The sequence below is a fragment of the Ceratotherium simum genome, chromosome 24, assembly GCF_057802395.1.
Source record: "Ceratotherium simum simum isolate JZ-2026a chromosome 24, ASM5780239v1, whole genome shotgun sequence".
NCBI lineage: Eukaryota > Metazoa > Chordata > Mammalia > Perissodactyla > Rhinocerotidae > Ceratotherium > Ceratotherium simum.
Genome location: NC_141923.1, coordinates 29541494 through 29559706, shown reverse-complemented (window position 1 = coordinate 29559706; position 18213 = coordinate 29541494). Strand labels below are relative to the sequence as shown.

Here is an 18213-nt window from a genome sequence, read left to right as displayed (position 1 = left end):
TACAGTACTTTAGGGCAAGAGTTGATGGTGGCCTGGAGTAGGGTGATGGCAGTGAGATAGATGGTGGATTTGCAGTCTCTTCTGGTGATAGAATCAATGGGACTTGCAGCTGGATTGGATATGGGGAGCAAAGAAAAAAAGTAATAAAAATGAATCCTAAATGGAGTGAATGGTGGTCCTATCTTGAGTGAAGGATTGTGGTAAAAGAGGCTGGCAGGGAATGATGGGAAACAGGCTTGAGAGAGAATTCATTTTGGACCTGTTAAATTTGAGATATCAAGTTAAAACGTATGGTAGAAATGCCAAGCAATTGTATATATAAGCCTGCAGCTCAGAGGAGATATCTGGGCTCCAGATAAAAATTTTGGAGACCCATCTCATTTCAAGCCATGAGTTCACACTAGGTAGAGAGTGTAGCAAGAGAAGAGGGCCTGAATACTCTCCTGGGGAACATTAATATTTAGAGGCTGAGTGGAGGAGGGGTATAGGAGTTATCAAAGGAGACTAGAGGAATGGCCAATGAAGTAGGAGTAAAATAAGGAACTTGTATCTTGGAAGAAAAGAGAGTAAAGTGTTTGAGGAAGGAGGCAGAGCTTCTGAGAGATAATAGCAATTATGGCTCTTTGGTTGCAAGTGACCAGTTTACTTCAGGAGAAGAGGAAATTATAACAAGGATGTGGGCAACTCAGGATCAAAGGAAATGCTGTAGGCCCTGACTTCATAAAGGACAAGAATTAAGCAGGCCCCAGGGAGGCTGCTAACTGCATTACTGGAATGAATGGGCTGTTGCAGCAGTTTCCAGCCCTTAGTTACTTATTTTAGAATTCAGGTTCTAAGGAAAAGAGTCTGATTTGTTCAACATGGGTCAAGTGTCCAGTATTTGGCTAGGTTAGAAAAGAACACCTTAATCTACAGTCCCACCAAGAATGTATCCAATGGGTGAGAGGTAGATCCCCAAACAAAATGTGGATCCTGTCACCCAAGCAGAGGAAACAAATGTGGGATAATCAAAAACGATAGTTGTCCATTGCAAAGGTCAAGTAAGATGAGGACAGCAAAGTGTTCATTGGATTTGGCAACGTGAAGATCATTGGTAAGCTTATTAAGAGAGGTTTTGGTAAAGTGTTGGGGTTGGATAGTGATTGGAGATGAGAAAGTGGAGACAATTCTCATGATAAATTTGACTCTGAAGGATTGCAGAGAAGTGGGGAGGTGACTGGAATAAAAATCAGAGCTGTGGGAATAGAGCACCCCAGAAGATCCTGAGAAAAGAAGAGAGAAGGCCCAGGATGAATCCTGCAGTTTCTAAGATTCATTCTGGCTTCACATTCTGTATTCCAAATTTCTTTCATCAGTGCCTGTTACCACTTTATTATTAGAATTTAATCAGCTCCCATAATATGCTACATATGATATCAAAAGTTACCTGGTTTTTTTGTTCCTAGCACTACCATTTTATACCAAAATTTAAACTGCTCTTTTTTTATTTTAATTTTTGGTCTTCATAGTCCACTACCATTAGTAGAATTTTGGTTTTTGTTTTTTAAGCATTACTGACTTGTTCTGGTCTATATCTGTGGTCAGCCACAGGTAGAGATGGAGGAAGCTGAGAAGCAGATTGGCCCATGGTCAGAGAGACTAGTCCTCTTGCTTGAAATCATGTACTTTATTTTAACCGTTGTGAATGGTGACCAGTTGAGGGGAGCACATTATTTCTCAATTTCTTCCCTCTTTTATTGCCCCCCCCAACTTCTTTCCAAAACAGAGTCAATGTTGAGGCATTTTCTACCTCCCTCAAGTAAGAGCAGTACTGATATTTTAGGCTTTGTTTTCTAGGGTGGAATCACTTTGCTTTTTAGAGGTTGACACAATGATATTCTGTTTCATGAGGCAGAGAAGTAAAAAGCCCATGGACATTGAGGGTATTATGCAAAGTGAAATAAGTCAGAGGGAGAAGGTCAAATACTGTATGATTTCCCTCATTAAGTAGTAGATAACAACAACAAACAAACACATAGAGACAGAGATTGGATTGGTGGTTACCAGAGGGGAAGGGGGGAGGGAGGAGGGCGAAAGGGATAATTCGGCACAAGTATGTGGTGATGGGTTGTAATTAGTATTTGGGTGGTGAACATGATGTAATCTATGCAGAAATAGAAGTATAATGATGTACACCTGAAATTTATACAATGTTATAAACCAATGTTACTGCAATAAACAAAAAATTAAATAAATAAATAAATTTCATATTAAAAAAAAAAAGCCCATGATCATCTTTCCCTTTGAGAGACATTCCCTTCTGTATGGCAGACAGGGCTGAGGCAAGAGACCTATATCAGCTCTGTTCCTCTGTTGCTTGCTTAGTTTACATTGGATTGGTTTTTCCTTCCAGTATTTCGCCATGTAGCCTGCATTGGTTTTAGGCCATCTCTACCCTAGGGTAAAGGTATTACCAATAATTCCTGTCTAGTAGGTGGGAGTTCTGCATTGGGATTTAAGACCAAAGACTGGTTGATTATAAGCATTACTTTGCCTTTCTTTGTTGGTCATTGCCTAGCGTGTAGTATTTTCCTCTACAGACCTCACAGGGAGGGCTTGAGGATTCAAGTAATCTCAATTTCACGACTTTCTATCAATGATAATTGCTGAATGTTTGTAATATATATTTATAGCAGGTGTGTATCTATAGCTTTACATTGTATGGCTAATTCTGTGTTTAATATATATATTTTGAACATTTGAAGGTGCTTTCTAGTGTTTTTCAATCTGTGGGACATAACCTGTTAGTAGCTTATAAGATCAGTTTAGTGGGTCTTATCATTTAAAAAAATAAATTCAGAGTGCATGAAATTAGTATAGGTTAGTATTGTTTCATGAAAATGTTAGTCATGTATGTCTCTGTGTTTTTCACTCCTTGGGTTATGATGGAAAACGTATTTTACTGTGAGTTGTAGTCAAGAGAGTTTGAAAACCACTGCTCTATAAGAAATTTGGATGCAGTAATAAAAGGCAGAGTTCTTAACCGTTTGTAGTATGAAAAGGCATTTGATAGATTTACTTGTTTCTTAAGCACGTATGCAGAACTTTGTTTCTGAAGAATTTGATACTCTTTTTTTATTGACATGTATGTCTAAAGAATCCTAGGAAATCTGATTTCATTTCTGTATTTCAGATGAGTTTCCTAGGGCAAAGAAGATGAGTAGCATGTCCAACTTTCAATCAACAGGTCAGAGGCAGAATTTAGATTTCTATTTGAGAGACCTTGGATTTTTTTTTTTTTAACATATCTCAATTTCTTTATTTAACTTGTTCAGCTGCTTAGTGTTAATGCATAGTTTACTGGATGATACTGAGTGTACTGTAGAAAAAGAATGCAGCTTATCAAACTTCAGTTCCCAGGATTTGTTTATTTGGCTAAAAACAGAAGGAGAGTTATTCTCAAGATGGTCCTGATCACAGAGATCGCTATTGTCCTTTGCCATTGTTATGAGTTCTCTCATTACTTATTCCCAGTACTTTTCAGGGCTTCTTGTGTTCTTTGCTTTGGTTTATTGCAAAAATTTTATTGCCTGCATTCTTTTTAACCTCTAGGCTGCCTATGGGATAACATATTCAATAATAGCAGTGGCAGGGTCAGTGGATTTCTAAAAAATATAATATATGCTGAACCAAGATTGTTTTCTTTAAGCAGTCTGATATGTTTTGATGGCCATAGGGAACCATGTACGCAGTAAAATTTAGGTTATCAGGATTATGTCAGTTGTTGCCGTGGATATATCTTTATGAGTAAGTATACAGATGTAAACAACATCATAAAATAAGAAAATTCAAATTAACATTCATATTATGTGGTAGAGATATCGTTTTGCTAAAATGAAGTAATGTTGAGCTTAATAGTAGAAAGATTTAGCCTTGGATTCAATAATATAGTTCATCTGTTTCTGTATTTTAACTTTAGTAATACTAATACAGAGAGTATCATACATGGTAGTATTTATAATGTCAAGACATTATTAAGCAGTTTATGACAATCAGATCTATATTTAACTGAAACTGAGAAGTCCTTGAATGCCAATTTTAATGAGGTATTGTTTGATAATGTTGTAGAGTTAGAGTTGCCTTTTTCAATTGAATATAAAATTTGCATTGCAAGTGAAAAGGTAACAGAATGGGAGAAGGTTTGTGGAAATCATATATCTGATAAGGGACTTATATCTAGAATATAAAAGAACTCTTAAAACACAATAATGAAGACAAATAACTCAGTTTAAAAATGGGCCAATGAAAGAATAAAATACCTAGGAGTAAATCTTACCAAGGAGGTGAAGGACCTATACAATGAGAACTACAAGACATTATTGAAAGAAATCCATGATGACATAAAGAAATGGAAAGATATCCCATGCACGTGGATTGGAAGAATAAACATAGTTAAAATGTCTATATTACCTAAAGCAATCTACAGATTCAATGCAATCCCAATCAGAATCCCAAGGACATTCTTCACAGAAATAGAAAAAAGAATACTAAAATTTATATGGGGCAACAAAAGACCCCGAATAGCTAAAGAAATCCTAAGAAAAAAGAACAAAGCAGGAGGCATCACAATCCCTGACTTCAAAACATACTACAAAGCAATAGTAATCAAAACAGCATGGTACTGGTACAAAAACAGACACACAGATCAATGGAACAAAATTGAAAGCCCAGAAATAAAACCACACATATACGGACAGCTAATTTTCGACAAAGGTGCTAAGAACATGCAATGGAGAAAGGAAAGTCTCTTCAATAAATGGTGTTGGGAAAACTAGACAGCCACATGCAAAAGAATGAAAGTGGACCATGTGCTATCGCCATTCACAAAAATTAACTCAAAATGGATCAAAGACCTGAAGGTGAGACCTGAAACTATAAAACTCATAGAAGAAAATATAGGCAACACACTATTTGACGTTGGTTTTAAAGGAATCTTTTCGGATGACATGCCTACCCAGACTAGGGAAACTAAAGAAAAAATAAACAAGTGCAACTTTATCAGATTAAAGAGCTTTTATAAGACTAATGAAACCAGAATCAAGATGAACAGACAACCAACCACCTGGGAGAGAATATTTGCAAAACATACATCTGACAAGGGGTTGATCTCCATAATATATAAAGAACACACACAACTGAACAACAAAAAAGCAAACAACCCGATCAAAAAATGGGCAGAGGAAATGAAGAGACACTTCTCCAAGGAAGATATACAGATGGCCAATAGGCACATGAAAAGATGCTCAACATCACTAATCATCAGGGAAATGCAAATCAAAACAACCCTAAGATACCACCTCACACCCGTTAGAATGGCTATAATCACCAAGACAAACAACAACAAATGTTGGAGAGGATGTGGAGAAACAGGAACCCTCATACACAGTTGGTGGGAATGCAAATTGGTGCAGCCTCTATGGAAAACGGTATGGAGATTCCTCAAAGAATTAAAAGTAGAGATGCCCTAGGATCCAGCCATCCCACTACTGGGAATCTATCCAATGAACCTGAAATCAACAATCCAAAGAGGCTTATGCACCCCTATGTTCATTGCAGCATTATTCACCATAGCCAAGAAGTGGAAGCAACCTAAGTGTCCCTCGACTGACGATTGGATTAGGAAAATGTGGTATATATATACAATGGAATACTACTCAGCCATAAAAAAAGACAAAATCGTCCCATTTGCAACAACATGGATGGGCCTGGAGGGTATTATGTTAAGTGAAATAAGCCAGAAAGAGAAAGACAAACACTGTATGATCTCACTCATATGTGGAATATAAACCAACACATGGACAGAGAAAACTGGACTGTGGTTACCAGGGGCCGTGGGGGTGGGGGGTGGGCACAAGGGGTGAAGGGAGTCATATATATGGTGATGGACAAACAAAAATGTATAACCCAAAAATTTCACAGTGTTAGAAACCATTAAAACATCAATAAAAAAAAAAAAAAGGGCCAATGATCTGAGTAAGCATTTCTCCAAAACAGATGTACAAATGCCCAATAAGTACAGGAAAAGATGCTCAACATTACCTGATGTAACTCAAAACCACAATGAGTTACCACTTCACACCCATTAGGATGGTTGTAATAAAAAAAAAGGCAGGTAGGGCCGGCCCGGTGGCGCAAGCGGTTAGGTGGCGCAAGCGGTTAGGTGGCGCAAGCGGTTAAGTGCGCGTGCTCTGCTGCGGCGGCCCGGGGTTCGCCGGTTGGGATCCCTGGCGCACACCAATGCACCACTTGTCAAGCCATGCTGTGTCAGTGTCCCATATAAAGTGGAGGAAGATGGGCATGGATGTTAGCCCAGGGCCAGTCTTCCTCAGCAAAAAAGAGGAGGATTGGTAGATGTTAGCTCAGGGCCAATCTTCCTCACACACACACAAAAAAGGCAGATAATGACAACTGTGATAATGACAACTGTTGGTGAGGATGTGGAGAAATTGGATCCTTCATACACTACTGGTGGGATTGTAAAATGGCACAGCCACTTTGGAAAACAGCCTGGTAATTCCTCAAGAGGTTAAACATAGAGTTACCGTATGACCTAGCAGTTTCACTCCTAGATGTATAACCAAAAGAATGAAAACATATGTCTACATAAAACTAGCACATGAATATTCATAGCAGCATTATGCATAATAACCAAATTGTGGAAACAACCCAAATGTCCATCAACTGATAAATTGATAAATAAAATGTCTGTCCATACAGTAGAATATTATTTGGCAATAAAAATAAATAAAGTACTGATACTTGCTACAACAAGGATGAACCTTGGAAACATTATGCTAAGTGAAAGCAGCCAAGCACAAAAGATCACATATATAATTCCATTTTTATGAAATGTCTAGAATAAGCAAATCCATACAGACACAAAGTAGATTAGTAGTTGCATAGGCCTGGTCAGGGAAGGGTTTGGGAGGAAATGGAGAGTGACTACTAATGGGTACAGGGTTTCTTTTTTGGGGTGATTAAAATGTTGTAAAATTGATTGTGGTTATGGTTGTACAACTCTGTAAATATATGAAAAACAATTTAATTGTACTCTTTAAATGAGTGAATTGTATGGTATGTGAGTTATACCTTAGTGAAGTTGTTATTTAAAAAAAGATTTGCACTGGAGTTTTTAAAATCTGTTAAATGGGTAACTAGAATTGGGAATGGAAACAAATTTAACTGCATATTTGCCATCACACTTCCAGGTAATGTACATGGCAAGTTGCTGTGTTAAAGATGAGATCCACACAGTACACTTGATAACAGTGCTGAGCGCTCCAATACAGATTCTTTTGAGGTCAGCCTGAGTATTCTGCTGTATTTGGCTATTTTCTCTTTTGTTCATACAGCACACATACAAACTACAAACTTAGGCACCAAAATTGTATGGCAATACTCAGTTATATTATGGGTACCCATTTGTTCCAGAAAATGCTTGTGTTAATTTTTTATGATAATTTTTTATGATTATCATTGAAATGAAAACATTAAAATAAAAAGATGTCATAGATAACCATAGACTCTTGGGAAATGGTGATCTAGAGGTGACTCTTAAACTATAAGAAAGGTGGCAGCTCCCTTCTCTAAGTTAAGTAATTATTACAACTTTGCAAAATTGTGTAAGATCTGGTATATTTGATTTTTCCCTTGTTCAATGCACATATTCATATGCTTCATTGTTTTCATTTTTCATCAGGTAAGGATATCAGAAAGCTATCCCTGGAGCCAGTGCCATTAGTTTCTAAAAACCCTAACATATAAAGGACAGTAAATAGTTGTTTAGTTTTTTAGAGATTTTACAATCCTGGAATCTCAGAGTTGGAGGAACCTTAAGGATAACCTAAACAAACATTTGGTAATTTCTTGGCTTCTTGAGATGAGCTGGAATTGAGGAAAAGGAATTCTTAAACCTTGGTGATTCAAGATCAAACCTAGAGAGATATAATCACTATTCATGCCAGCTGTTCATGCCAGACTGTTCTGTGGGTGAGAGTCCTGGCTCTGCAGCTTAATAACTTGGGCAAGTGATGTACTGAGCCTTGGTTTCTTCCTCTGTAAAAAGAGGGATGGATAAACCACACTGAGCTATTACAGTGCTTGAATAAGAAAAATGTATGTGAAAGGAAAAGTCAGGGATTTAGGATACTTTTTTTCATGTGGGAAACCTAAAATAAAAGGAGCACTTTCATTTACTTCTTGTAAATTATTTTTTTATGATGAGAAATGAGGATTTCTGGCAGCTAGCAAGTGGGAGAGGGAGGAACCAACAGGACAATAAACGTTTATTCAGGTACTTCTAAATGCCCTTTTTGTAGAGTATTTCAGTCTGTCTGTCTTATTCTAACTTTCCACTCTACCTTGGTATCAATTGAAAACTCCTATCTTGGGTACATGTTACACTGTATGATTACTTTGTATGTAATAGTGCTTCCAATTTTAGCAACAATTGTACAAAATAAAGTGGATTCTCTTGCTGAAATCCTGGGAAAAAAATTAAGCTATAAGAAAGTAGGAATTTAAATTACGTGGGGAAAACAGCTGCATAAGGGTCCTGAGAGTACTACTTTGGGGAAATACTGTTTAAATTTTGGCTGACTGTTCTATATTTTAGAAAAATTGGGAAATTGAGAAAAGAAAAAAAAGTCACACCAGCTTATCACCCAATATAGCATAGCTATGTGAATTTCCTGTTACTTTTTCCCATGCATATCTTAACTAGTTTTAATATTAGCAAATTTATAATCTTGTATTTTGTTTTTGTAATTTAACATGTTATTAGCATTTTTCTTTGTTGTTGCCTTGTTTTCGTAACCATAATTTTAAGTGACAACACCATTTAATCAACCATTCCCTAATTGTTGGATATATGTGTGTATTTATATGTTGCTTGCATTTGTTTATCATAGATGATAAGGTGAAATTCTTTGGGCATATTGTTTTTCCCATATTTAAGACATTTTCTTAGAATAGATTATTAAAAGTAAAAGTTCTGTATGAAAGTGTAACTTTTTATAGGTTTTGATGCCTATTTAGTTTGTTCTATTTTAAAATAAGTATTTTGGGCTGAATTCTTTATTTGCTTGCTTGTGATTTTCAGATATATAAAGAAGTGCCTTTTTTTATTTAGCTACATTTTTCCTCTGCTCTTAATTCTCTTTCTCTCTTTTTCCTATTTTAGGCTAAATTGATTGCCTACCCAGCACAGCATCTTACAGGAAAACCATAGCATTTCCTAGAGGAATATAATCATAACAGGAAGGTGTCATTGACTCTGAATTAAATTTTTAACCTGTCCCCTGAACAGCTACAGGATTTGGAAGCTGAATCAATGTTATCAGATGAGTTAGAATCCAAACCAGAGGTGAGCCCAGCCAGCTTGTTTCCTTTATTTTGTTGGGCTGTAGTCCAGAGTTTGTCCTTAGTTCAAGGGTCAGCAAACTTTTTCTGTAATGGGCTGGATAGTAAAATTTTAGGCTTTGTGGGCCATGTGGTTTTGGTTGTAACTACTACTTTATTATTTTTCTGTTAGTAAATATGTTCTCAAAGATTTAAAAATTCTATTTTTACCTTTTATTAATTTTATATTTGTTATTTAAGGAAGTGTAAAATTATTATACATCTAGGTAATTACATAATGACAAAATTGTATTATATATATATGGCATATATATGTATATGTGTATACATATGTAAATATTTGCTACCACGAACCATTCTTGTAATAACCTTGTATATATCTGGAAGTATTTTCTTTCTAAATATGATTAGAGGATTTAAGCATTTTTATTTATTTTTCTCATTTTATTTTTAGTACATCTGTGTTGCATAGATTAAGTTTGAAGACTGATACTGCTCCAAACTAGTCATGTCCTTAGACAAGTTATTTAATGTCTTTAACTTGATTCCTTATTTTAAAAATACATGTTCAGTCTTACTGAGTTGCAGTGAGGATTAAAAGGGACAATACACAGAAAAGTGCTTTCTAAAATGTAATCAGTGCAATGCAATGGAATTTTTTTATAGCTGTTATTTAAAAATTTAATTATTTTTATCGTTTCTCTGTTTGGTGGACGGTTACAGAGGTTAACTTAATTGTGTAATTCAGCCTTTCTCTAAAACAGAGGACTTAATAAAAATAGCTTTAAATATTATTTTGTAGTTAATCTAGTTTTTCTGTGAATATGGCTGAGACTAGTGAACAACCAAGACTTAATTACGTCATCAGCTTTTGGTAAATTCAGAGATTTAGATCCATCTCTAACAACCTGTATTTTTCAATGTTGTCTCTCCGCCACCCCCCAGCTCCTGGTACAGTTTGTTCAGAATACGTCCATCCCATTGGGACAGGGGCTGGTAGAATCAGAAGCCAAAGACATTACTTGCTTGTCGCTCCTTCCAGTGACTGAAGCCTCAGAATGCAGTCGGCTAATGTTACCAGGTAAAAATTAAAATCACCACAGATAAGATAAACATGTCCTAAGAGCTTAGTCTACACTATGGTACTGGTGGAATGGGATCACTGACTTTATAACTGAAGTGGTGGAAACTGTAGAAATTAGGAATCATGGAGAAAAAGCAACTTGGGAGTCATAAATGCGTTGGTAGTTTAAGTCTTAGTAATGGATATGATCACCCTTAGAATGTGAGAGTGAGAAGAAAAGAAGGCCAAGGCAGAACTCTGTGGAACTCCTTATTCAAGGTACAGGGTAAGGCAGGAGAGCCTGTGAGGAGGGAAGAAGGAAAGGCTAGAGTACTCTAGTAGGAGGAATAGCGGCAGAGTGCAGGCATGGAACCCAAGGGAATAGTCAATGTGTCACATGCTCCGAAGAGACCCAGTGAGATAGGGTCAACAAGGCCTTTGTTGACCTTGGCAGGACCTGTTCTAGGAGATGGGATGTAAAGCCAGGCTGCAGTGGGTTGAGGTATCAATGCAAGGTAACTATTGTTGAGGAAGTAACTATACTTTGTAAAGGCTCTCCTGCTGTGGGAAGGAAAAAGAGAAGAACGGAAGGTAGGTGGAAGAATTTTTTTTTAAGATCTGAAATATTTAAGGGTGGTTTTATGCTAAGAGGAAAGAGCCAATTAGAAAAGCTGCAGATGGAAAAAGTGGGTAATTGATGAGGAGGCTCTAGGAGAGGTAGGAAGAAGTAGAATGCTGAGCAAGGGTATTGAAATTAGCTTTGGATGGGAAGAGGGAGAGTCTATCACTTGACTATTAGTGAGAACATTATTTTGGATGCAATGAATTCTTTGTTTTCTGATTCTTGATTTGAAATTTGGAAGATTAATGTTAAATAAGGGGAGGGTCAGTATTAACCTGTTGGTGACAACATATTTGTTTCTTATAGAGTTTTCTGGTTACTATCTTCTAATGTTCTTTTTTATTTGATTTTTGAAGTGACTTTAAAATCTTTTTCAATGTTTAAAAATTCAAGAAGGGCAGATATATTCAACCAACTAACGTTGATTTAAGGTTTCCCCATCTAGCTCCTAGCTTTTCCACATCTTCTGTCTCTCAACTCCTATTTTTCTGTTAGTATGTTAGGAGTCTTTCCAAATACTTACGGATTTTCAATAAGTGAAAATTTCCGGTTGTTAATAAATTTTGATCTTCATTAGGCTTTTTTCCCCCTGAATTTTCTCTCTCAATATTAATTTATTGAATAAATATTTTAACAGTAACAAAGGAAATTAAAACAGGAACAGAAACATCCATCTTCTTTTCTACGTTACCTTCTTTTAGATGTAATTTTGATTTAAAATATTTTAGACAACCAGTTATAGATAAGAGTAAATGAAAACCCATGTACTCACCTCCCAGCTCATGAAACATAATATTACAAACACAAATGTATCTACACATACCTCCCTAACCTCATGTCCCTCCCTTCTAAATAGATGTGTATCATTCCGTGCGTGGCTTGCATATTTTCTTTTGAGTGGGGATATATGATAGATATAGAAAAGTACAAACCCATGTGGATATACATTTTGAAGAATTATTATAAAGGAGATACCTACCACCCAATTAAGAAGTAGAGCATTACCAGCTCCCAAGCCCTCCAAGGGCTCCTCCCTGATAAAGACAACCTCTGTTCTTCTCTAGGTCACCACTGTCCTCGCTTTTGTGACAGTTTTTTCTTTGTTTTCCAAATTTAACCACTCAGGTCTAAGCAGTGCAGTTTAATTTTAGCTGTTTTTGGACTTTAAATGAATGGAATCATATGAATGTATATTGTTGTACCTTTCTTCTTTTACTCTGTATTTGTGAGATTCATCCTTCTGTGTGTGGCTGTGGTTTATTTGGTTTCATTGTTGTCTAGTATTCTGTTATAGGTGTACACCAACTTCTTTATCCATGCCGCTGTTGATGAATATATAGTTATTTTCCAGTGTCGTACTATGACAGACAGTGCTGCTATGAGCTTTATTTAAAAAAATTTTTTGTGGTAAAAGATACATAACATAAAATTTACCATTTTAACCAGTTAAATTTACCATTTATTTTAACAAGTTCTGTGGCATTAGGTACATTCACATTGTTGTGTGACTTCGTTAGGCTTTGAAATGGCAGTACTGTCCCTAGGCTTCCACTTTTATTCCTATAATCTTATCTGTTATCTCCTTAGAGGAAGGAGAGAAAAATGTTACCTGCCTTTTATAAAGGTGAATGAAACCCCTGAAAACATTGGATGCTTCAGTGCTGTAGTGCAGTTCCTTATTGTATTGCAGCCAAAACCTTTGGAAATTCATCCCCTCCTTTAGAATAAAGTTGTAGACAGTAAGTGTGCTGAATTATTTCTTTACATCCAGGGTAAATCCAGAACTATAATGACACATATTGATGATTCTATAAAATTTCATTTATTTCCCATGCTGTGTTTTTTATCCTAATGACTCACTAGAATTGTCACATACATGTTATAAAAATTAGAGAGAGGGATCTTTCCCCAAGAAAAATAATTTAAAGTTTAGGTCCTTTTTTGAGTTAGTGTTCATTGTATAACTATATTTTTCAAGGGAAAAGTACTGATTTGTGGCTGTAAAAGGACAAAGATCTGTAATATCCAAATGTGGATGGTTGGTTATAAGTTACTGCCAAGTGTCAGAGGAATCTGTCCCTCACATTTTGGCTGACTCCCTTTAGAACTCAAAGCTATCTCTCTGTTTTTTTCTGAGGCACATTTCGTATTTGTAAAATGAAAATGCTGCCTGCTCCTATAAGGGTCTTAGATACTAAGGGATGTTACAAGGGTATTAGGTGCTATGTATCAAAATGGTGAGCTCCATGGAGATAGGTGCTATATAAAGCTGTGGTATTTCCCTTTACTAGATGATACTCCAAATCATACTAACTCCTCCAAGGAGGTCCCTTCCTCGGCTGTGCTGAGAAGCCTTCAGGTGAATGTGGGCCCAGACGGAGAGGAGACGAGGGCTCAGACTGTACAGAAGTCCTCGGAGTTTTTGTCCACTCCAGAACCTCCTAGTTTGTTGCAAGATCTACAGCCAAGTGATAGCACGTCTTTTATTCTTCTTAACCTGACAAGAGCAGGTATTCTTTATCCTTTTCTGAACTCTGCTCACACTTAAGAAAAAAATTGGGGATGGGGCATACTTAATTTAGTCATACTTAAAGTGGAAAGAAGCCTTATTATTTTATTATTTTGGAGAATTAGTGTAACCTGGTGATCAATTGAATGTATAGAGAGAGGGCAGACTCTAGGATGGCTCAAAAGTTTCTTTCTTTCTTTCTTTTTTTTTTTTTTTTGTGAGGAAGATTAGCCCTGAGTTAACATCCGATGCCAATCCTCCTCTTTTTGCTGAGGCATATTGGCCCTGGGCTAACATCCGTGCCCATCTTCCTCTACTTTATATGGGATGCTGCTGCAGCATGGCTTGACAAGCGGTGCGTTGGTGCACGCCCGGGATCTGAACCTGCGAAACCCCGGGTTGCCGAAGCGGAGCCCATGCACTTAACCGCTATGCCACCGGGCCCCTCAAAAGTCTCGTTTGGAAAATTGGGTAGCACCATTCACCAAGATAGCACAGGAAGAGCAGGCCTTGGGGGAGGATGATTAGTTCTGGTTTGTACCTTTTGATGTTGAGAAATCCAAGGGACATTCAGGAGGAGGTGTCCTTTAGAGTTAGAAACAGAAATCCAGAGTTCTAGAGAAGTCTGGTGTGAAATAAGTAGTTTTGGTGCTTAATCAGCATTCAGGAAATGTATGAAACAATGAGCATGGATTCTTTGATTCAGCAGTAGTCTGGAGCATAAACAGAAAAGAAGGTAAATCTGGGACCCTGAAAAAGACATTTAAGAGGGTAAGAGAAGAAGAGGAAGGAGCTTCTAGAGAGGGATAAAGAAAACAGAATGAGAGTGGTATGGGAGAAGCCAAAGGAGGAAAAAGTTTTAAAGAAGAAAAGGTACTAAATCGTGTGAGATACCACAGGATGGGCTAATGAGATGAGGACTGGGAAGTGTAGGTCTGGTGACCTTAGCAAGAGCAATTGTTATTAAGCTAGTAGAGGTGGAGGCCAGGGTTAAAGAGATGGTGAGTGGATGGCAAGGTAGAAAGTGGATATGCAAGTTAGAAGTTACACTTGTTCGAGAAACTTGACTTGGAAGGAACAGGAGAGAAGATGATAGCTAGAGAAATACTGGGGATTTTCTATTCTTTTTTTAAAAGTAAATATGAGAGAGACTTGAGCTTGGACAGAGTTAAAGGTTGTAAGGTGGCCACTAGAGAGGAGTGGGTTGCAGATGGGAGAGAGGAGATAGCTGAAGGGTGGGATTGGGAGAGGAGAGGTGAAGGTTAGCCTGATTGCCAGGAAGGACAGCTTTGCTTCTGATACAAGAAAGGGTAAGATAAAGACAATGTTTAGGCTAAGTGTGGAAAGATGTCCTAGCCTAATCTTGTATGAGAATAGAAGCTTGAGCTGAGAGGTGAAGATCTGGAATAGCAGATTCAGGACACGGAGAGTTTCTGAACCAGGGCTGATAAAAGGATTACTTGATGGCTAACTTCCCTATACTCTCTTGTTTCTTCCAGGTCTGGGCTCTTCAGCCGAGCACTTAGTATTTGTACAAGATGAGGCGGAGGATTCAGGGAATGATTTCCTCTCCAGTGAGAGCACGGACAGTAGCATTCCATGGTTCCTCCGGGTTCAGGAGTTGGCCCATGACAGTTTGATTGCTGCTACTCGTGCACAACTGGCAAAGAATGCAAAAACTAGCAGCAATGGTGAGACCTCTGTGGCGTCTTCCTTTCCAGTATTCTGTGCAAAGATTTTGGTAATGAAATGGCTATGTTTTGAGTTGTATATAATCCAAGTTATTTTATTGGTGAGAGCAGAAGGTTAGAAATGTGTAAATTATTTGTCTTATTTTCTGTGAAATAACTCAGCCACGCCAGAATTGTGTTCAGAATCAACTACAATTCTCAATTGTCAGCTTAAATAATGTACAGAGCCCCTTTTAAAGGAAGAAAATTTTTCACAGATCCTGGTGTTATCTTGAATTATTTTTATTGTAATGTTCCTTATAGTTAGAGCTGTCATACCATTATGAAATCAAAACCATTTTATCAATTAATAGAAATAAAACTACAAAACCAATGAAAATAAAATTAATATTGAGTCAGTGTGGCAGGTGATGATGTTTTGCTGAAACTGAATTACTGCTCTTGGCAATTTAGTGATTAGCAGCTACCATAGTGCTGCTTTTTTTTTATTGGAACCAGTTCATCAGATGACCTATAAATATCCAAACAAGCTGTAGTGCTGTTTTCTTTTGATTTCAGCATGTCTGCAAATCTCTGTGCCACTTTCTTCTATCCAGTAATTTTCAAAGTGTGGATCACCTGCATCACCTGGAAACTTAGAAATGCAAATTCTCAGGCCTCATCCTACTGAATCAGAAACTTGCGGTCTTGTAGTGAGCCCTCTTGGTGGTTCTGATGCATATTAAAGTTTGAGGACCACATTCACACCCCTCCTAAACCACTCCTAAACCACTGTAAAAACTTTCCTTTTGTAGCATGCCATGATACTTTTTGTTTTAGATTTGCCTCTGCATTTTCTCATTAACTTGTGACAATTGAGGTAATACAACAAATTATTAAGGTAAGAAGGTACATAACTATCGTTATCACAAACCACGCTTAAGCACTGAACTGTCATATTAGTACGTAGCTGTTTGGAGCTCATGTAGATGATCTAGAATATGTTTATGATTATTTTTTGATTACCATGCAAATGAAAATTAAAAATTAAAAAATTCCTCATACAGAAGTCAAGGATCCCTGAGAATATTTCAGAATATTCTAGTTTTAGAAACATTAACCTAAATCTTTCCTGCACAGAGAACTCCAAACTTCTGTTAGTTTTCAAAATAATTAGTTCTGTTTGTGACTATCAGAGTGCTGCTTAGAATGGCCAATTTTATCATTTTGGGAGGATTCTAAAGTTTAGATTCTTCCTGAGATGCTTTTTCTAATCTCTGGATCCTGACACCGTCAGCATCTCCTTGTTGCATTGAGGAAGTATTACTATATTTGCCAGTGAGAAGCAGTGTAGGGAGGGAACTTGGGATTTGGAATCTGGGGACCTGGGATCCAGACCTGGTGCCATCATTTACTAGTTCCCTGCCTGGGGAATTGAACCTCCCTTAGCTTCAGTTTTCTCATATTCAGAACATAGAGATCAGGTAGCTTATCTGATTGGATTGTTAATAGCGATTAAATAAGATTCTATCTGGGAAATGCTTTATAATCAGCAATGCATTGTGTGGATGTTTTTATTACTCCCAAAATATGTTACCTTACTACTTAACAACTACCTTGTATGCTTGAATGTAAAGTGAGCCCCAAAATATGACAGGCTTTGATTTTGTCAGTGAGATGATTCCCTAAAAGCCTTTTTTGGGGCTTAGGTAAATAAACCTTTAGGCATGTAGATAAAATTAAACACTATTAAGTTGCTATTTGAAAATTTTATTATTTTGGTTACACACATTTTAAACCATGAAATGTGTTAATTTAATGTTGCTTTTCACCTGCTAACATGTAATGAAATGATTTTATTCAATATTGTAATGCGTTTTTAACATAAATATCTTTGTTATTACTGAAGCCACTTTGTGAGTCCTCTAGCACTGTTTTTCAGAGCACATCATCTTCACTTCCATCTGATTGAAATACAGAAATATTTTAATTTTGTATATGATGCTCTATATTAGGGGTCAGCAAAGGCCTATGGGCCAAATAACCACCTGGTTTTGTAAAATTTTATTGGAACACAGGCATGTCCACACAAATCGTCTATGGCTACTACTATGGCACAGTTGAGTGAGTTGTGACAGAGATTATATGACCCTCAAAGCCAAAAATATTTACTATCTGGCCCTTTACAGAAAAAGTTTATGGACCCCTGCTATATGATACTCTCAATGGAAGTTTTATCCCAAACGCAAAGACCTACTCACATAACTGTAGGATCTTTAAAGTGTTTACAGTATTAGCCAACATGCGCAATATGAGGTATTGAATTTCTTTGTGTCTTTCTTTTTTGGGGGGTGGGAGACCAGTTTATCAGATGACCTCTAAATATCCAACACTATTATTTGTTCAGGTCATTTTAAGCTAATCTGTCTTCTGCAAACAGTGTGTTGTTTTAAAAAACAAAGTAATTGAGGGAGCACTCCTATAACTGAGTGATTTTATAAGGACTCAAATACAAGGCAACTCACTTTTTTCTGAGGGATTTTTTTCTGTTTTATGATTATATCATGTTCTCTTTGTTTTTTTTTTTTTTTTTTTTTTTTTTTTTAAAGATTTTATTTATTCAGTTTTTCCCCCCAAAGCCCCAGTAGACAGTTGTATGTCATAGGTTCACATCCTTCTAGTTGCTGTACGTGGGACTCGGCCTCACGTTGGACGGAGAAGTGGTGCCTCGGGGCGCGCCCGGGATCCGAACCCGGGCCGCCAGCATCAGAGCGCACGCACTTAACCACTAAGCCACGGAGCCGGCCCTATCATGTTCTCTTTGTATCTACAAAATTGAATGCACAACGCCTCAACTGTCACGGGTTTAAATCTCTGGATTAACATGGGGTTTCTATAGCCTTTCATTAGAAATTAATTGGCTGGAGCTCTGGAGTTGGTGGGAAATTTC

The 18213-nt window shown here is 37.1% G+C and overlaps 1 protein-coding gene across 8 annotated transcripts in view; it reads left to right on the top strand.

Annotated features, from left to right (window-relative positions):
• Nucleotides 1–18213, top strand: part of ZNF410 (zinc finger protein 410) — a 38748-nt gene that overhangs the window by 3257 nt on the left and 17278 nt on the right. For 6 of the 8 annotated variants that reach the window (XR_015556151.1, XM_087448219.1, XM_004426339.2 and 3 more), the window contains exons 2-5: nucleotides 9221–9403; nucleotides 10345–10480; nucleotides 13376–13594; nucleotides 15093–15284. Coding sequence is in view for 7 of the 8 variants with exons in the window: in XM_087448219.1 (XP_087304345.1) it covers nucleotides 9371–9403; nucleotides 10345–10480; nucleotides 13376–13594; nucleotides 15093–15284 (580 nt within the window). In the remaining variant the exon portion in view is untranslated. Of the gene's footprint in view, nucleotides 1–8222; nucleotides 8333–9220; nucleotides 9404–10344; nucleotides 10481–13375; nucleotides 13595–15092; nucleotides 15285–18213 lie in introns of those variants that run through there. The other 2 variants (XM_087448218.1, XM_087448221.1) reach the window with 2 other exon arrangements.